The following is a 14,038-nucleotide window of genomic DNA, read 5'->3' as shown; positions in this document are numbered from 1 at the left end:
GATTTATTTGTCATCTCAGACAAGATTTTAAAACAAATGCCTCATAATTAGAACAAATCATGTCTTTGAGACAATTTGTCAATGCATCTCATTGGTGGACGATACTGAGACAACTTGGATGAGTTGTCTCAGCCTCGAACTAGATTTAAAACCATGTAAAGAGATATAGGGAAGGTGGGGATTCACTGTTGATGTATATTGCGCCATAGCCCATATGGACCATTTATGGGAGATAATAAGGGTATTGGTTTGGTGTGTTACAGAGGTGCCAACTTTGGCACCTCATGCGATAAGTTGACATGTCGAGAACATTGCAACCAAGGATAGTTATTAGTCAGTATGGGAGTAAGGAAGGTGGGGTCGCTGATAGGGATTGCCCACCTTCCTTGATATGACTAACCCCTATTAGATGTTGAGGTGGAGAGGATTGACTCACTCGCATAATTTGCTAGCAGTGTGTCATGCCAAACTCACTAGAAATTAAAAAGAAAGAACCATATTGGAGGAGGCCATTAACCCTTCATTACAATATCTACATAGTATGGGAAGTGAGGGAAGGAGGGCCAATTGGGACAAGACATAAATGCAACTCTTGTTCATCAAAAGGGTCGGTGGAGCGACATTCAAAAGTCTGTCTCATCTCGTCTCGTTCATCCTCAATGCAACAATGACCAAACAATCGGTTTTTGGTTTAAATTGAAATCCGAGTACCACTTCATCACAAATAGGAGTCTCGCCTTCCACGTAAGTCCTTATCCTTGCATTACAAGAGCTTAGATTATGACTTTCACTAATTATCCATCACAAAACATGTTCCAATATTTAAAATCAAACTCAAAAATAACTATCATTCAACGGCTAGGAAAGGTCGCACATTAATAGTTAAGTACCCAAATACCAATTCTTTGAAAACCAGTTGTAATTTGTTGAGAAGCACTCCTCATGTGAAGAAGACTAGAAATTAGAGTCACCATCATTCGAGATGTCTACCATTAATAATTAAAAAAAAAAAAAAAAAAAACTATTTTCAAATGTTGTAAGTGTAAATTGAACAAGTAAACAAAAGCTTTCAGACCAATTACTAAACTTATAATTAAGGGCACGCAATCGGTTGTTTTTACGTTGAATTCCTGGGTGTGAGAATCACTAATGTTGACATTTGAGCATATAAAAGCGAGGAAAGTTGAAAAATACATGGCTGACTCAGTCTGTTTGGGTTCCATATTTGTTGGTCTTGGTCACAGCTATAATATATGATTTTCCCCTAACTCACTAATACAAGAAACCAATAAAGTTCATATCCAACCAAGAAAGTTCACATTTCTTTTAATAATGTTAATGGTAGTTGAAGGCACTTGTCATGTACCCCATGAGATTGCACTAAATTTATATATAATGGTGGGTTGCTGGAACTTATCTGCGTGATTGGACGATAAAATTGCTGAAAAAATGCAATTCACCCCAACTTTTGATTACAGATTTTTGTACGAAAACTTTTTTTTCTTTCATAAACCATGATTTTCCCATCAATGAAAGAAAAAAAAATTTCTTACAAAAATGTGTAATCAAAAGTTGGGGTGAACTGCATTTTTTCAGCAATTTTATCGTCATAAACCATGATTTTCCCATTAATGCATGAGCTTATTTGCCAAATAAAACCTCTAGAAAAGTAATTTTCTCGAGTTGTGCTGGAGTGACCTCAAGATTGTACCTCATATCGCGCATATTAACGTGAAACTGTGTAGGAACCATAGATGCTTTTTAACTCATATCTCGATGAAAAGCATTTATGGTTCCTACACTCTTTCACTAAGGATGTGCGATATCAGGTACAATCTTGAGGTTACTTCAACGTTATTCAATTTTCTCACCAAGGTAGGAAAATTCTAATGTGTTTTTTTTTTTTTTCCATTCAAGATTAACCCCGCTCACAAAATAAATAAATAAAATACAAGTATTTTTTGACATTTTTTAATTTTTAATTATGCACAAGAAGCATTCTCTCGAGCAAATTTTTGCCCTCGAAAATCATTTTCTGTATTTCTCAAGAAATCAATCTTTTGATAAATTAATTTTCCCAAAGAACTTGCACATTCTAAGATGTAAAATGATATTAATGGAGGCATCCTACGTCAGGGGCGGAACCAGGATTTTCTTGTAATGGGGGCAAACTATCATTAGCTATATAGTGAAGAACTTGAATGGAGGGAGGTGAGGGTGTGGGGGCAAAAATTAGAGGGAGATGAGGGGTGTGGGGGCAAATGAGGAGAGAGGTGAGGGAATGGGGACAATTGGGGCATGTAATTAGTTGAAAATATAGGGGTGTCTCAAAGTTCTGTGGGGGCAATTGCCCCCACCAGCTCCTTACTAGCTCCGCCCGTATCCTACGTCATCCTTGAGGTCTCGCATGAATTAAATTTAAACTTAATCAAATAATTAATGTGACAACTAAATTTATTGAGTATTCTTGGATTACATGGATCCATATAGGATATTTATAAGGACTGCATCAACCAAGATAAGGAAACTAGTCTAACATAAATATTTTAATTTATTATCCTAATTGATATTGCTACATATGTTATTCTCCAACATTCCCTTCCTTTCTCGATGAGATACATTGATATGATACATTTTATCTCATGTATCATAATTTATGGCATTTGATTCTCTAATAAATAATGTACTTTTGGTCAAGAACACGAAGAACTTTCAAACTTTAATTCATTTTTCTTATAGTGTGCAAAGATTTGTATTCCATGTGAAAACATAAGAAATTGTTGTGAAGTAATTCAATTGCAAATAAATAAGGCAAAAATATCACCTCGATGGTATGAACCATAAGTTAATGGATGACTTAAGTTTGGTTTTATTGTTCTAAAATCAATCTCATAAGAGTAAAATCAATCTCATAAGAGTAAAACATTGTTATCTATCAAGTCAATTGAGCTATATATATAAACTTGATTCTAAAATTCAAAAATAAATAAATAAAAACCAGGCATCCTATCATTTTTTTTATATGTAACATTGCATAATTTATTTATTTTTAAACTTTTTTGCTTCCATGAAAGTTTGTATTATTAGCTACAAAGGCAGATCTAGATACATTTTTATAAGCAAAATAGCAAATACTAATGAACTTAGTGGATTGAATTATTTGTACCCAAATTCAGCCATCAGTGTTGTTGGGGGGACATGATCACACCTACCTCTAGTCCCACTCAGTTTGTATTCATTATTTTCTTTAATTTTTCATGTTGAATTAGTGAAACAAAAAAAATATCTGTTTTGAGCTCTATTATTTGGAATCAAGGAAATATTGTAAACTAAATTAATAAATTTTATGTGGTACACGTAGTGTAGACGCAACTTAAATGAAATACCAATGTCTATAATTGATCCACGAAGATGACTATGAAGCCATAATCAAGGTTCAAAGTCTATCTAACAGCCCTTCTAGACCATGAAACGTAAGCAATGTTCAAAGTCAATATAGTGGCCCATCGAAAAAATTTGGCACCATGTATAAGAAATAATTTCAAATTAATTTCATCTCAAATTTTGGTAAAGTTAGAAAATTTCCATATCTGACCGATGTGCAATTGTTTCAACGTGTTTCCTGCCCAGCCAATGGTATACACATAATTTATGGAGAAAATGGGTTGCTGGCTAATGGAATCGTGACACAAAATACTTTGTGAGTCTATAGTTCTAAAATAAGTGGAACCAGAACAACCAGAACCCTAAGCACCCTTCAGATCCGATTTTCAAGAGTCAAATAAGATTTAAAAATGAAAAACACATACACACACACACATCAAGTGATAGTAGAATTATGTTTCTTTGCATGCAAGTCTCTTTATATCAAAATATGAGAAAATACCTTTTATGAATCATAGAAGAAAACATTAAAGAACAGACCACAATTTAATTACAAATAAATTATAACTTACAATTTCTTCCAATAAAGATATGAGTTAATATATTTTTAAAGGAAAATGCTCAAGTGACTGCGCATGACACTAAGCTGACGTGGAGGTGCGTATGGAACCACAAATGTTTTTCCTTGAGTGAAAAGCATATATGGTTCTGTGCACACCTCCACGCCAACAACGTGTCTAATGTAGTGTCCTGCGCATCACTCCAGCACAACTCATTTTTTAAATTAAAATTTGTCTTCTTTACAAGTAATAAACTTTAAGAAGATATGATTCATTTTAAGCTCGAATACATTGTTTGTATGGAAATTTGAAGAATTTTATGTAACATCTATTAACTTTAAAAGATAGGAGAAGCTTTAACCGCTATAAAAAAGAAATGGCAAAATAAATCGATTTTGGGTACCCATTGAATAACAACCAAATCAATATTGGATCATTACGGTTCATTTACTTCTAAACTTGACTACAATCCTGTATAAAAAATAAGGGTTTTGAAATTACGATTTTCGATTAAGATTTCAATTTAGTTCTAATTCAGTTCCAATTAAATGAGTAACCAATATTTACCATGGTCTGTGAAGAGACAATTAAGCAACCAACATTTGGAAATATTTGTGTTTTCAATCTAATGTAATAAAGAAAACTCCCAAAAACAAATGGCCAATCTATCATCCAAATGTGAACCCATGCCCAAAGTAAAATTCAAAACCTAGTGTTCTCACTTAATATCTCCCTATCAGTTTGAAAAGAAACTCTTGTTATTGAAATTAAGATTCCAATCTCTCTTTCCTCCCCTCTCAAGTCTATGGGTCTATCATCTTTATTGAGTCTTTCTATATGACATGGGTTTGTATTTCATTATTAGTTTTGAATATCTGCTCCCCATCCCCATCTCCTTCATCACTCACGCCAAAGTAAATCTCCCAACAACCAAGCTTCTATGATGGGTAGTATTGACTCCACGAGTCTTTCTTTTATTTGGTTTGGGGAGATCCAACCCATACTATTTATCTCTTTGGCAAACAAACACACACAACCTGACCGATTGCGACTCACCAACATTCCTCTTCCACTCGTTCTCGTTTGACTCCATCAATAATTTATTTATTTATTTATTTTTTTTTTTTTTTAACTTTATTTTGGGGGGGTAACTTGCATCTTTGCAACCAAGTCACCTATAATTACAAACTCCAAAGATATTTTATACTTTTATTCTAAATGGTTATCTTTTTTGTGTTCCTTTATTCCTAGAGAGTCCCTACCTCAATTATGCCATGTGTTTTTGCCACTATGACCATCTACCAACCATACATATCCAATAAATAAAAGATAAATACTATTGGCACGCCAATTGTTACTAATTCCACACCAATGCCTATGTAAATCACCAGAGAATTGCACAAGTGTGGCGTTAGTAAAAATTGTTGTAGTAATAGTAACTCTCTAAATAAAAATTAAATGCATTAAGGGTAACTTGACAGACTATTTCTATATGCTAGTGCTGGGTAATTATTTGTTAATCTACTAAATATTGAAAAAAGTAAAATATATGTATTGGTAATTACTCTTTTCAAATTATTTGTTATTGTCTTTAGGTGCCAGGATCCGCAACAAGTCCTTCTTCATTTGAACCTCACCATTTACCATGGTTTTAAATCTCGTCCGAGACCAAGACGACTTGTCTGATACGTCTTGGTATCGTCCACCAATAAGACGGATAGACAAGTCAATGTATAGGGCGAGACTTAAAACCCACGTTCGTTTTTTTTTATTGTTGAATGAAACATCTCAAATGTATTAGAAAACTCGTCCGAGTCAACTTGGTCTCGTTCATGGACGAGACAAGATGTCAAAACGAGTTTTAAAACCATGACGTTTACCTTAGAATTGTAAAACTTCAATATTGATTACACAAGAATTTTTATGAAAACGTTTAATTTGTTTGTTTTTTTTTTCATGGAAGGTTTTTTTTTTCCAAAATGTATCATAATTTAGAATCTAAATCTTGGGGGACCTAAAGCAGGAGCTTTTTTAAGTGTACTCAGAAACAAAAGGGGGTAGATACGTGAATGAAGTGAGATCTTGGAACAAGGGCAGTGGGCGTAGGGTTTGATCCTTCGCACCGAAAGGACCCGGGAAAGAGCCCCCATCTAAGGAGCGCGCGGGAGTCAATTCTAAGGTAAGCCATTCCCGAGGAAGACTTCGTTCAGTATGGAAGCTGCTACGTGGAAAAAGTCAATAGGTGAAATGAAGAATCAGGCTCTTCTGGTCGAATAAGAGAGACTTTTCCTTCAAAGGAAGGGCGGTGGGTGGGGTAGGAAGGAGGGTCGAGAATAGGTTTATCCCTAATGAACGATTTAACCTCTAATAAAAAAAGATGATTAGATCTCGAGTTATCGTGAAGTATTAACTTTAAGATAAATTTTCACATAATTACACTTTTTTTATTGTTGGAAATATCGAAAGTTTTACATGTATTAACACTGCATGATAGCTCTATCAACAACAATAACACTAAAAAATAAATGAAAATACTTGTAACTATTTAAAAAAATAAAAATACAAGTAGCTCTATTTTGTTAGTTCACGAAGCTTAATAACATTTGTCAAATTGTCAAAATGTGTAGGGTTTATGGTAATATAATCTCATAAAATTAATAATTAAAAGTAATTATTATTATATAATTTTTTTTTCCTGCACTAACCCTAAAGATGTTAAAAGTACAGGGTAGTATAGTAATAGCAAAAGCTGTGGTTCGAACACTCTTACCTTCTTTATAAACACATCTCCTTCCACCGACTCCATTCTATCAACCACTTTCACAGGGATCTCGCCAGGATCCAACGCCTTTTCGCTGGAATCTGGTCGAGATCTGACGCTACTTTCACCGGAAAATGTCTTCCGGCAGGTATATGGCTTACTCGCCATCTCCGTCCACTGCACCTCATTCGCCTCACATCTCTGGTATTCGCTCTGCAACTAACGCTCTCGTTGAGCAAGAGAAGTAAGATTCATATTTCTTTGATCGTAGTTTAAATCAAGATTAAATTCCTCGATTTTCTAGTAAATCAAGAAAAAAATCTAGCTCCACTATCTTTATATTTATATTTATTTTTTTGTGTTTAATTTGTTTGATTATGGGTTGATCCGTGTTTTTAGTTCTTTTAGTTAGCTTAGATTTCATGTTTTGATTTAGATTAGTTTTAGGTGTTTTCTTGTCATTAAAGTTGTGAAAATGCTGGAAATTGGTTGATCTTTATTATGATCTTATATTCATTTCAGTTTGATCTGATATAATCTGCAAATATTCCTGTTTTAAGTTTTTTATTTGGGATCATCTCGATTAAACTGATATTTCCAGAACTGAGTGGATTTAGGGTTTTTTTCGTTCCTTTACTGGTCACTCCTTCAGTTTTTTTCCGTCTCCTGCATGTGTGATGCCATTTCTAGTTGAGAAGTAAAATTAAGTACTAAGTTCACCAGCTTACATAAACGATCGTAGTAGTATTGGAATAAAGCCGCTGGAAAATACGTAAAGTTGCAATTTTTTCTTCTAAAATTAAATTCAAGGTTTAATGCCTTCATATATATTTTTTTCAGTGAATTTATTATAGTCATTTATTCCAATTATCACTTAAAGCACAAAATCATGACTGTTATACCACGAAATCCTACGGTCAGGATCAAGGTATAAAATATCGTATCGATTGAATGTTTCAGTAAATGAAAAGCCATATACAGTATCGGTCGATACATTCAATACAAACCATTACATTCCCAAAACATTCAATGTTTCATATCGGTCTTGGCCGATACTGATACAATCCGATATTTAAACCATGCTCAGGATAACTCCTAATGATATGTGATGTACCCTTTGGGATACATGGTTTAGACCGGCAGTTGGGTTTTGTGTTTTTTCATGAGTCACCAGATCGCAACCCTTAAAATTTAACATATCCTGCCATCTTCTGATTTCAGCTTCGGTATTTATATTATTAAATTTTTTTTTCATGGAATTGTTTTTAGTTTTTATTTCTTTATATGTAATGTGACTCTCTGCACATGTATATGGGCTTCGGTGATCCTTGTAGTTAGGTTTATAGATGTTTGTTTGAATACCAATTTGTGACCTATATTTGCTTAACCAAGTAAATCTATAATCTAATACACTTAACTGTTTATTGGCAGGTATCTATCTGAGTTGTTGGCTGAGCGTCAAAAGATTGGTCCTTTTATGCCAGTGCTACCACACAGTTATCGTTTGTTGAACCAGGGTAAGTTTTAAAGCCGTAATTTAGTTGCATGCAATCCAAACAATGTCCATGGGAGACAAATCACATTTGCAGCATTTATTTATAGTAATCTCAATATAAATAAATTACTCTATTGAAGTGAAGTCATTTGTTTACATCGATGGAAGAGGATGTGTTTACAAATTTAACTACATGGAAAATCCCCCCATGCCCACCTATATATATATATATATATATATATATATTCTTGTTTGTTTTTGGCTTTAAAATAGGTCTAACTTTGGCCACTGGAAGAGGTGTTAATTTCCCCTAGCTGTTGATTCTACCTTGGTGGTGGATTTTTTGTATATTTTTTCCAATTCTTGAACCTTTCAGTGTTGCTAGTGTATTTCATGAGAAGATTTATGTAGTTAGTTGTAAGTCAGATTTTGCGAAGGTGGATATTGATCTGGATATATGTTCCTATTCCTTTGGTTTGTGTTGGTGAATAAATGGCATACAAGTCATCTCCATACGGTGTAAACAAAAGTGGGTGTTATGCTATTGTTTTTAACTAAATCTTTCACTCTGTTTCTGTTTAAAGTAATAAAATTTCTGCACATCTTGCTAAATTTGAAGCTTAAGTTTTTGTTTCAGATTTTTCACATGTTCATGTTGACTTGTATAAATAATTGAATAATAAATAGAAGTTGGAAGCTTAAGGACCTATGTGTCGAAAAGTTTGTTTTGATAACAGAGCTACTGATGCGTGTCTTTACTATTATAATGAGAGAAGGGAGAGTAGAAGTGTGAGAGAGATGATTTTTAAATTAGTGAGGATTCTTATACTAATCAATGCTAGATTGTTAACAGCGAGATGATGTAGAGCATTTTTTCTCTATCTAACACTTGTCCTTGACATGAATTCCAAGGTTTTGGTACTTGACTGGATTAGCATATCTTGTAAAAAACTTGATTGAGTACCAAGAATGATATCTCTTTTTCAAACACAGTTTTGAGTTCCAACTGACCTGATTTAATTCGTTGAGTTATTTGGAAACCTAATCAAGTTTGTAAGCAAAAAGATTTAAAATTCTCTAACTTGTTCATCATCACTATCATCTTCTTTGGCTTGTCTGATTATCCCAAACATTGGGGTCAGCAGCATAAATTCTATCTTGCTTTTATTCTTCCATGAAGGTCAAGAATAAGGAAATTACCATATAAAAAAAAAAAAGGTTTAATACAGAAGAAATTGGAAATTAAAATATGGTATAGTCCAAAAGATAAGGTTTTCTTGTAACTAGTACACCTTTAAGTTAATCATTATTTTAAATACATAGTTCTTATTTTCATTAAAAATTAGATATGTAATTTCCATTGTTGTCTTGTTCTTGCACTATGATACTTGCAATGTAATTTAATTTAAGTGTATGTGATATATTACCTACTATTTCTGGTAAGTTATTATTTTGTGGATCTATGTTTACCATTTTTCTAAATATGAACACTTAATTTATCTGGATTTATATACCTGGTATTGGGATTATTCATCAGCCATAGTCAAACCTTGGCAATGATAATAGGATTTAGTATGTGTTGTGTCCATTTTATAATTGTTTTACTAACATCAAATAGAATTAAACCGCATGTCCTTTTGTTTTATAGGTTATATTTGTAAAAGATTTAACTTTTTCTTGTGGGAGAGTACTGATTTTGAAATTGACCCATGTGTCTGCCCATTTTGTGGTGACTGCTGACTAATTTCTTAACAAATGCTAACTGGTATACATCTTATTCTTGAAATTGACATTTTGGAGCAGAAATATTGCGTGTAACCACACTGTTGGGGAATGCATCACTTTTAGATCAAAGTGGGCTTGAACATGCTAGCCCCCTGACATCTGGAGGATTATTCTCAAATGGAGGAGGAGCTGATATGAATGGATGGGCCTCAGCATTTCAATCAGAAGTACGGATACTAACCATTAACATAACTCATTTTCCATCTAATTTTACTTCTCTTCAGAAGCTTTTCTGACAATGTATTACTTGAAGTGCTAACTTGAATTGCCTTATTTGAGTGTTGGCGCTTGGAATATCCACTTCTGCTATGGTTGGAAGTCTGTGTCTAACATTCATTTAGGAGTGACAAGTAGATTTAGCTTATTAGCAATCTAGCACCATTGATAATCAGAAAATCGATAATTTCCCTTTTATTCTTTTGTTAGGAAAAATTGGTTACTAGATTAACATTCAATGGTGCTGAGATTAGTATCCCCCCTTTTCTCCATGCATATACATGGATATACATTTGCGGGCTTCTGGAATTGTGAGCAATCACATACGTTTGTATGATCTTTCATTTTTCTTATTTTATTAACTCCTGAACTACCTACTTATGGAGATGCCGAAACATTTTTGGTTTGAGGTTTCAAACATTTTGTGCTATTTGCCTGAGTCGCCTGATTGGGGTGTGCACACAATGTGAAATACTACATGATTGAATGAGCCAAAGTCTAGTTATTGTAGTATCTTGTTCAGGTGTTGACATCTTTTTTTTTTCTTTTGTTGTTATTCTCTCTCGGGCAAACCCAGGCCGTCACCCACCTTAATATGTTTTGTTCTGTTCAATGACGTATGGAGTTGTAATCTGCAGAGGTTAGGATTGTTACAGCCCTCCTCATCTCAAAGCTGGATTGGATCACAAGGTAGCTCGTCAGGTCTTATTGTCAAGAAAACAATGAGGGTGGACATTCCTGTAGATAAATACCCTACTGTATGTATCGAACTTCTTGCTCCATTGTGATAACTAACAGGGTCATCATGGAAACATGTTTTCAAGAAATAAAAATAAAAACAAATTCTCGTGTTTTACCTTACCTGCTATTGCAGTACAATTTTGTGGGACGTCTCCTTGGTCCTAGAGGGCACTCTCTTAAGCGGGTGGAAGCAAGTACTGATTGTCGTGTCCTGATCAGAGGACATGGAAGCATCAAGGATCCAACTCGGGTAATAATTATGTTGCTTTATCATTGTTGCTGTTTGTGTTTGGCATGCAAAGTGCACACAACTATACATGCAAGATAAATTGAAATAACAAGAGGGATGGTAAACGCAAGAGTTAATGTATTGGTTTTTCAGAAAACTGGCACGTGGTCATGCGGTTTCCCTGTTCGTTGATGGAATGCTTCATCTCATCACCATCTCATCACCTGTTTTATAGCTAATCAATTCTTGTGCCATCATGTATCAATAATCCTTCTCGTTGCTAATTTTGAATTTGTCAACAATGGGTTGTTAGTAATCAATCACATCATTCAAGATGCTATAGTTTATTCCATATCTTCATCTAAATATAGTTTCAATCAAAGCTCTAGCACCAATACCCCTACCTGGGTAATGTCCAATTTTTTACCTTCTGATTTCTATGTTCAGTGTCTCGTCATTTTTTCCATACTCATCATGGATTGACAACTCAGACAAGTTATCAAATCTTTTTGAATGTCCTGAGCTTCTTATACATTTTTATTTATTAGGCTTATGTTATCAATACAAATAGTTTCATTCTTCTTAGGTTTTCATTTTATTTTTCTCAAAATACCATATTTATTTTTAAATTATTTGTGCTTTCATGATATAAGATGCATGGAAGACCATGTTTTTTTATTAGGATAGTTTCAACTTCATTGTGTTATTGGTTTATTTATTTGTTTGTTTTCTTTGACAGGAAGAGATGATGAGGGGGAAACCAGGTTACGAGCATTTGAATGAGCCTCTCCATATTCTTGTGGAGGCAGAATTGCCGGTTGAAATAGTTGATACTCGCCTGATGCAAGCACGTGACATCCTGGAAGATTTACTCAAGCCCATGGTAATTTTCCCCCTTCATCCATATCAAAGCCCAATTTATTATGTTTTAAGATGTGTTATGTCTTGAACCTCAAGCTTCATTGGTTTTATATTTTATTATATCCAGGATGAATCTCAGGATTTCTTCAAGAAGCAGCAGCTCCGAGAGCTAGCAATGCTCAATGGTACACTCCGTGATGAAGGTTCGAACATGTCTGGTTCTGTGTCCCCCTTCCACAATAGCCTTGGTATGAAGAGGGCGAAGACAAGGGTGTAACTCTGAAACTCTCATCTGACTGGGCCTCTTGGAGCTCGTATGTTAACTTCTGCCCATGCCAGTGAATTGCTACGTGACAAGTGTTGCTGTGCTGGCATATGCTCCCCTGATTGCCATCGGGGCACTGACAATGGTGTGTGTCGGTTCTAACTTGTTTCCTCATGAAGTGTGGTTATCTTCTATTTGGAGGGGAGGTTTGACAATAATAGTATTGAGTGTGGGGAAAGGCCATTTTGGGTTCTGAGGTATGCATCTTTATGTTGTTTTAGCAAGTTTGGCTGGACATAATGTCTCCAGTGTCGCCCTTGTGCTATTGATAGTTGTTATGCTTGTGATGACAGTTAGGATATAGCGATTGATGGTGTTGTAAGAGAGAGATTTGGTGTGTATACAAAGTTTTTAAGGAAAAATAACCCCTCCCTCCTATTGCAGTTGTCAGGTGGGGTGTGTGGGTTAAGAGTGATTTTTAACCTCCCAAGTATATAAATTGCAGTTAAGTTTTGGTGTATGAAATTTATATTCATTTGGATTACCTTTCTTCCTATTAGTTTCTGGGGTTTTGGTTGTGATTAAGATATTTGTAGAAGTTCCATTCTAAAGCAAAGATCCAAGGATGATTGTTCCCAAAGCAGTGATTGGTGAGAGTCCACAGGTTGTGTTCGATACCCAGTACGAGCAAATATTTCCTCGGGTCCACCCATGATGGTGTTCCCACACTTACCCGGTGCATGTGATGTGTGGGCACGTGCCCGGGGGAGGGTCCTATATGCCTTGGTTCCAGCTTTGGCTCATCTGGTCCCCTTAGTTGGACATAAGTAAAAAAAAAAAAAAAAAAAAAGGAAGAAGGGATTGTTCCCAAAGCCTGTTGCATCAATTAGGATTACCATTATTTTATATTTTTATTTAAAATTAACGGAAAAAATGTTAAAACAGCTTCTTTGGAAGGTCAGAAGAAAACCTGGCAATTCTGTCCATATAATTATGATTATGCTGTTTAAGGGATCCTAACCCATCTAAAGATATAAATTGGACAAAATCTCAAAAAGCAAGAACAAAAATAAGTCAGAACTTCCTATGGTTTATGATGTAATTACTTTCACAGCGAAATGGAAGATTTGTGAGGAGGATGTTATAATACTCTTCTAAGATCAAAACGGGACAAACCCATTTTGATTAAGAAATCTTTTTTATCTTATTTTTTATTATGAGATTGTTTATGAATCTAGAAAGTCTCCATTGGAGTGCTTATGGCATCAAAATTGATTGGAAACACTATGCCATATCATGGCATCATTTTATTTACTTACCAACGGCATGGTGATTGTGTGTCTCATGATGAATTGTGGATTTTGGGACTTATAATCTTATAGCAATCTATGATCGTATCATGATATCAAAGCAGGTTTTTTTCTCTTTCACATCATTCAGATCATATCTCTATGTGCTTTGACTCAATCCACACGTGCAGGGGTGTGTTGAGTTTAATCCTCTCTTCTTGCTCTTGGGTTGGACTCCAAATTTCACAGTATCATAGATTGGAAGAGTAAATTGTTAAAACTGAAGCACACAATTTGAAGGAATAAGGAATTGAAATCACAGAAAAAATTCCTTATTCCCTAAAGAAGAAGATTGGGCCTCAAATCAAATGGTTCGATATTCATCATCGACCTTACCTTAGTACTTATAGACTGCTTTTTTATTAATTAAACGAAAAGGTATTATTCTATTT

At 34.6% G+C, this 14,038-nt stretch overlaps 1 protein-coding gene across 1 annotated transcript; it reads left to right on the top strand.

Annotated features, from left to right (window-relative positions):
- The first annotated feature begins 6,692 nt into the window (after positions 1-6,692).
- LOC147387022 (KH domain-containing protein At5g56140-like) lies at positions 6,693-12,841 on the top strand. The gene is made up of 7 exons (XM_086421706.1): positions 6,693-6,949; positions 8,137-8,222; positions 10,004-10,152; positions 10,840-10,959; positions 11,076-11,192; positions 11,911-12,054; positions 12,160-12,841. The coding sequence occupies exons 1-7, from the start codon at positions 6,840-6,842 to the stop codon at positions 12,307-12,309; spliced, it is 876 nt and encodes a 291-aa protein (XP_086277832.1). The 5' UTR covers positions 6,693-6,839; the 3' UTR covers positions 12,310-12,841.
- Positions 12,842-14,038: the final 1,197 nt, after the last annotated feature.

Source organism: Akebia trifoliata, chromosome 13 (assembly GCF_017979445.1).
Source record: "Akebia trifoliata isolate Shusen 1 chromosome 13, ASM1797944v1, whole genome shotgun sequence".
Taxonomy (NCBI): Eukaryota; Viridiplantae; Streptophyta; class Magnoliopsida; order Ranunculales; family Lardizabalaceae; genus Akebia; species Akebia trifoliata.
The sequence above is the reverse complement of the archived record's forward strand: the minus strand, read 5'-3'. Positions and strand labels throughout refer to the sequence as shown.

What these genes read in the sequence shown, in the direction of transcription:
- LOC147387022 (XM_086421706.1), top strand. Translation starts at nt 6,840, where the DNA reads ATGTCTTCCGGCAGGTATATGGCTTACTCGCCATCTCCGTCCACTGCA. An exon ending in GCTCTCGTTGAGCAAGAGAA is followed by an intron (nt 6,950 to 8,136) that starts GTAAGATTCATA and finishes GTTTATTGGCAG; the next exon opens with GTATCTATCTGAGTTGTTGG. An exon ending in TTATCGTTTGTTGAACCAGG is followed by an intron (nt 8,223 to 10,003) that starts GTAAGTTTTAAA and finishes ATTTTGGAGCAG; the next exon opens with AAATATTGCGTGTAACCACA.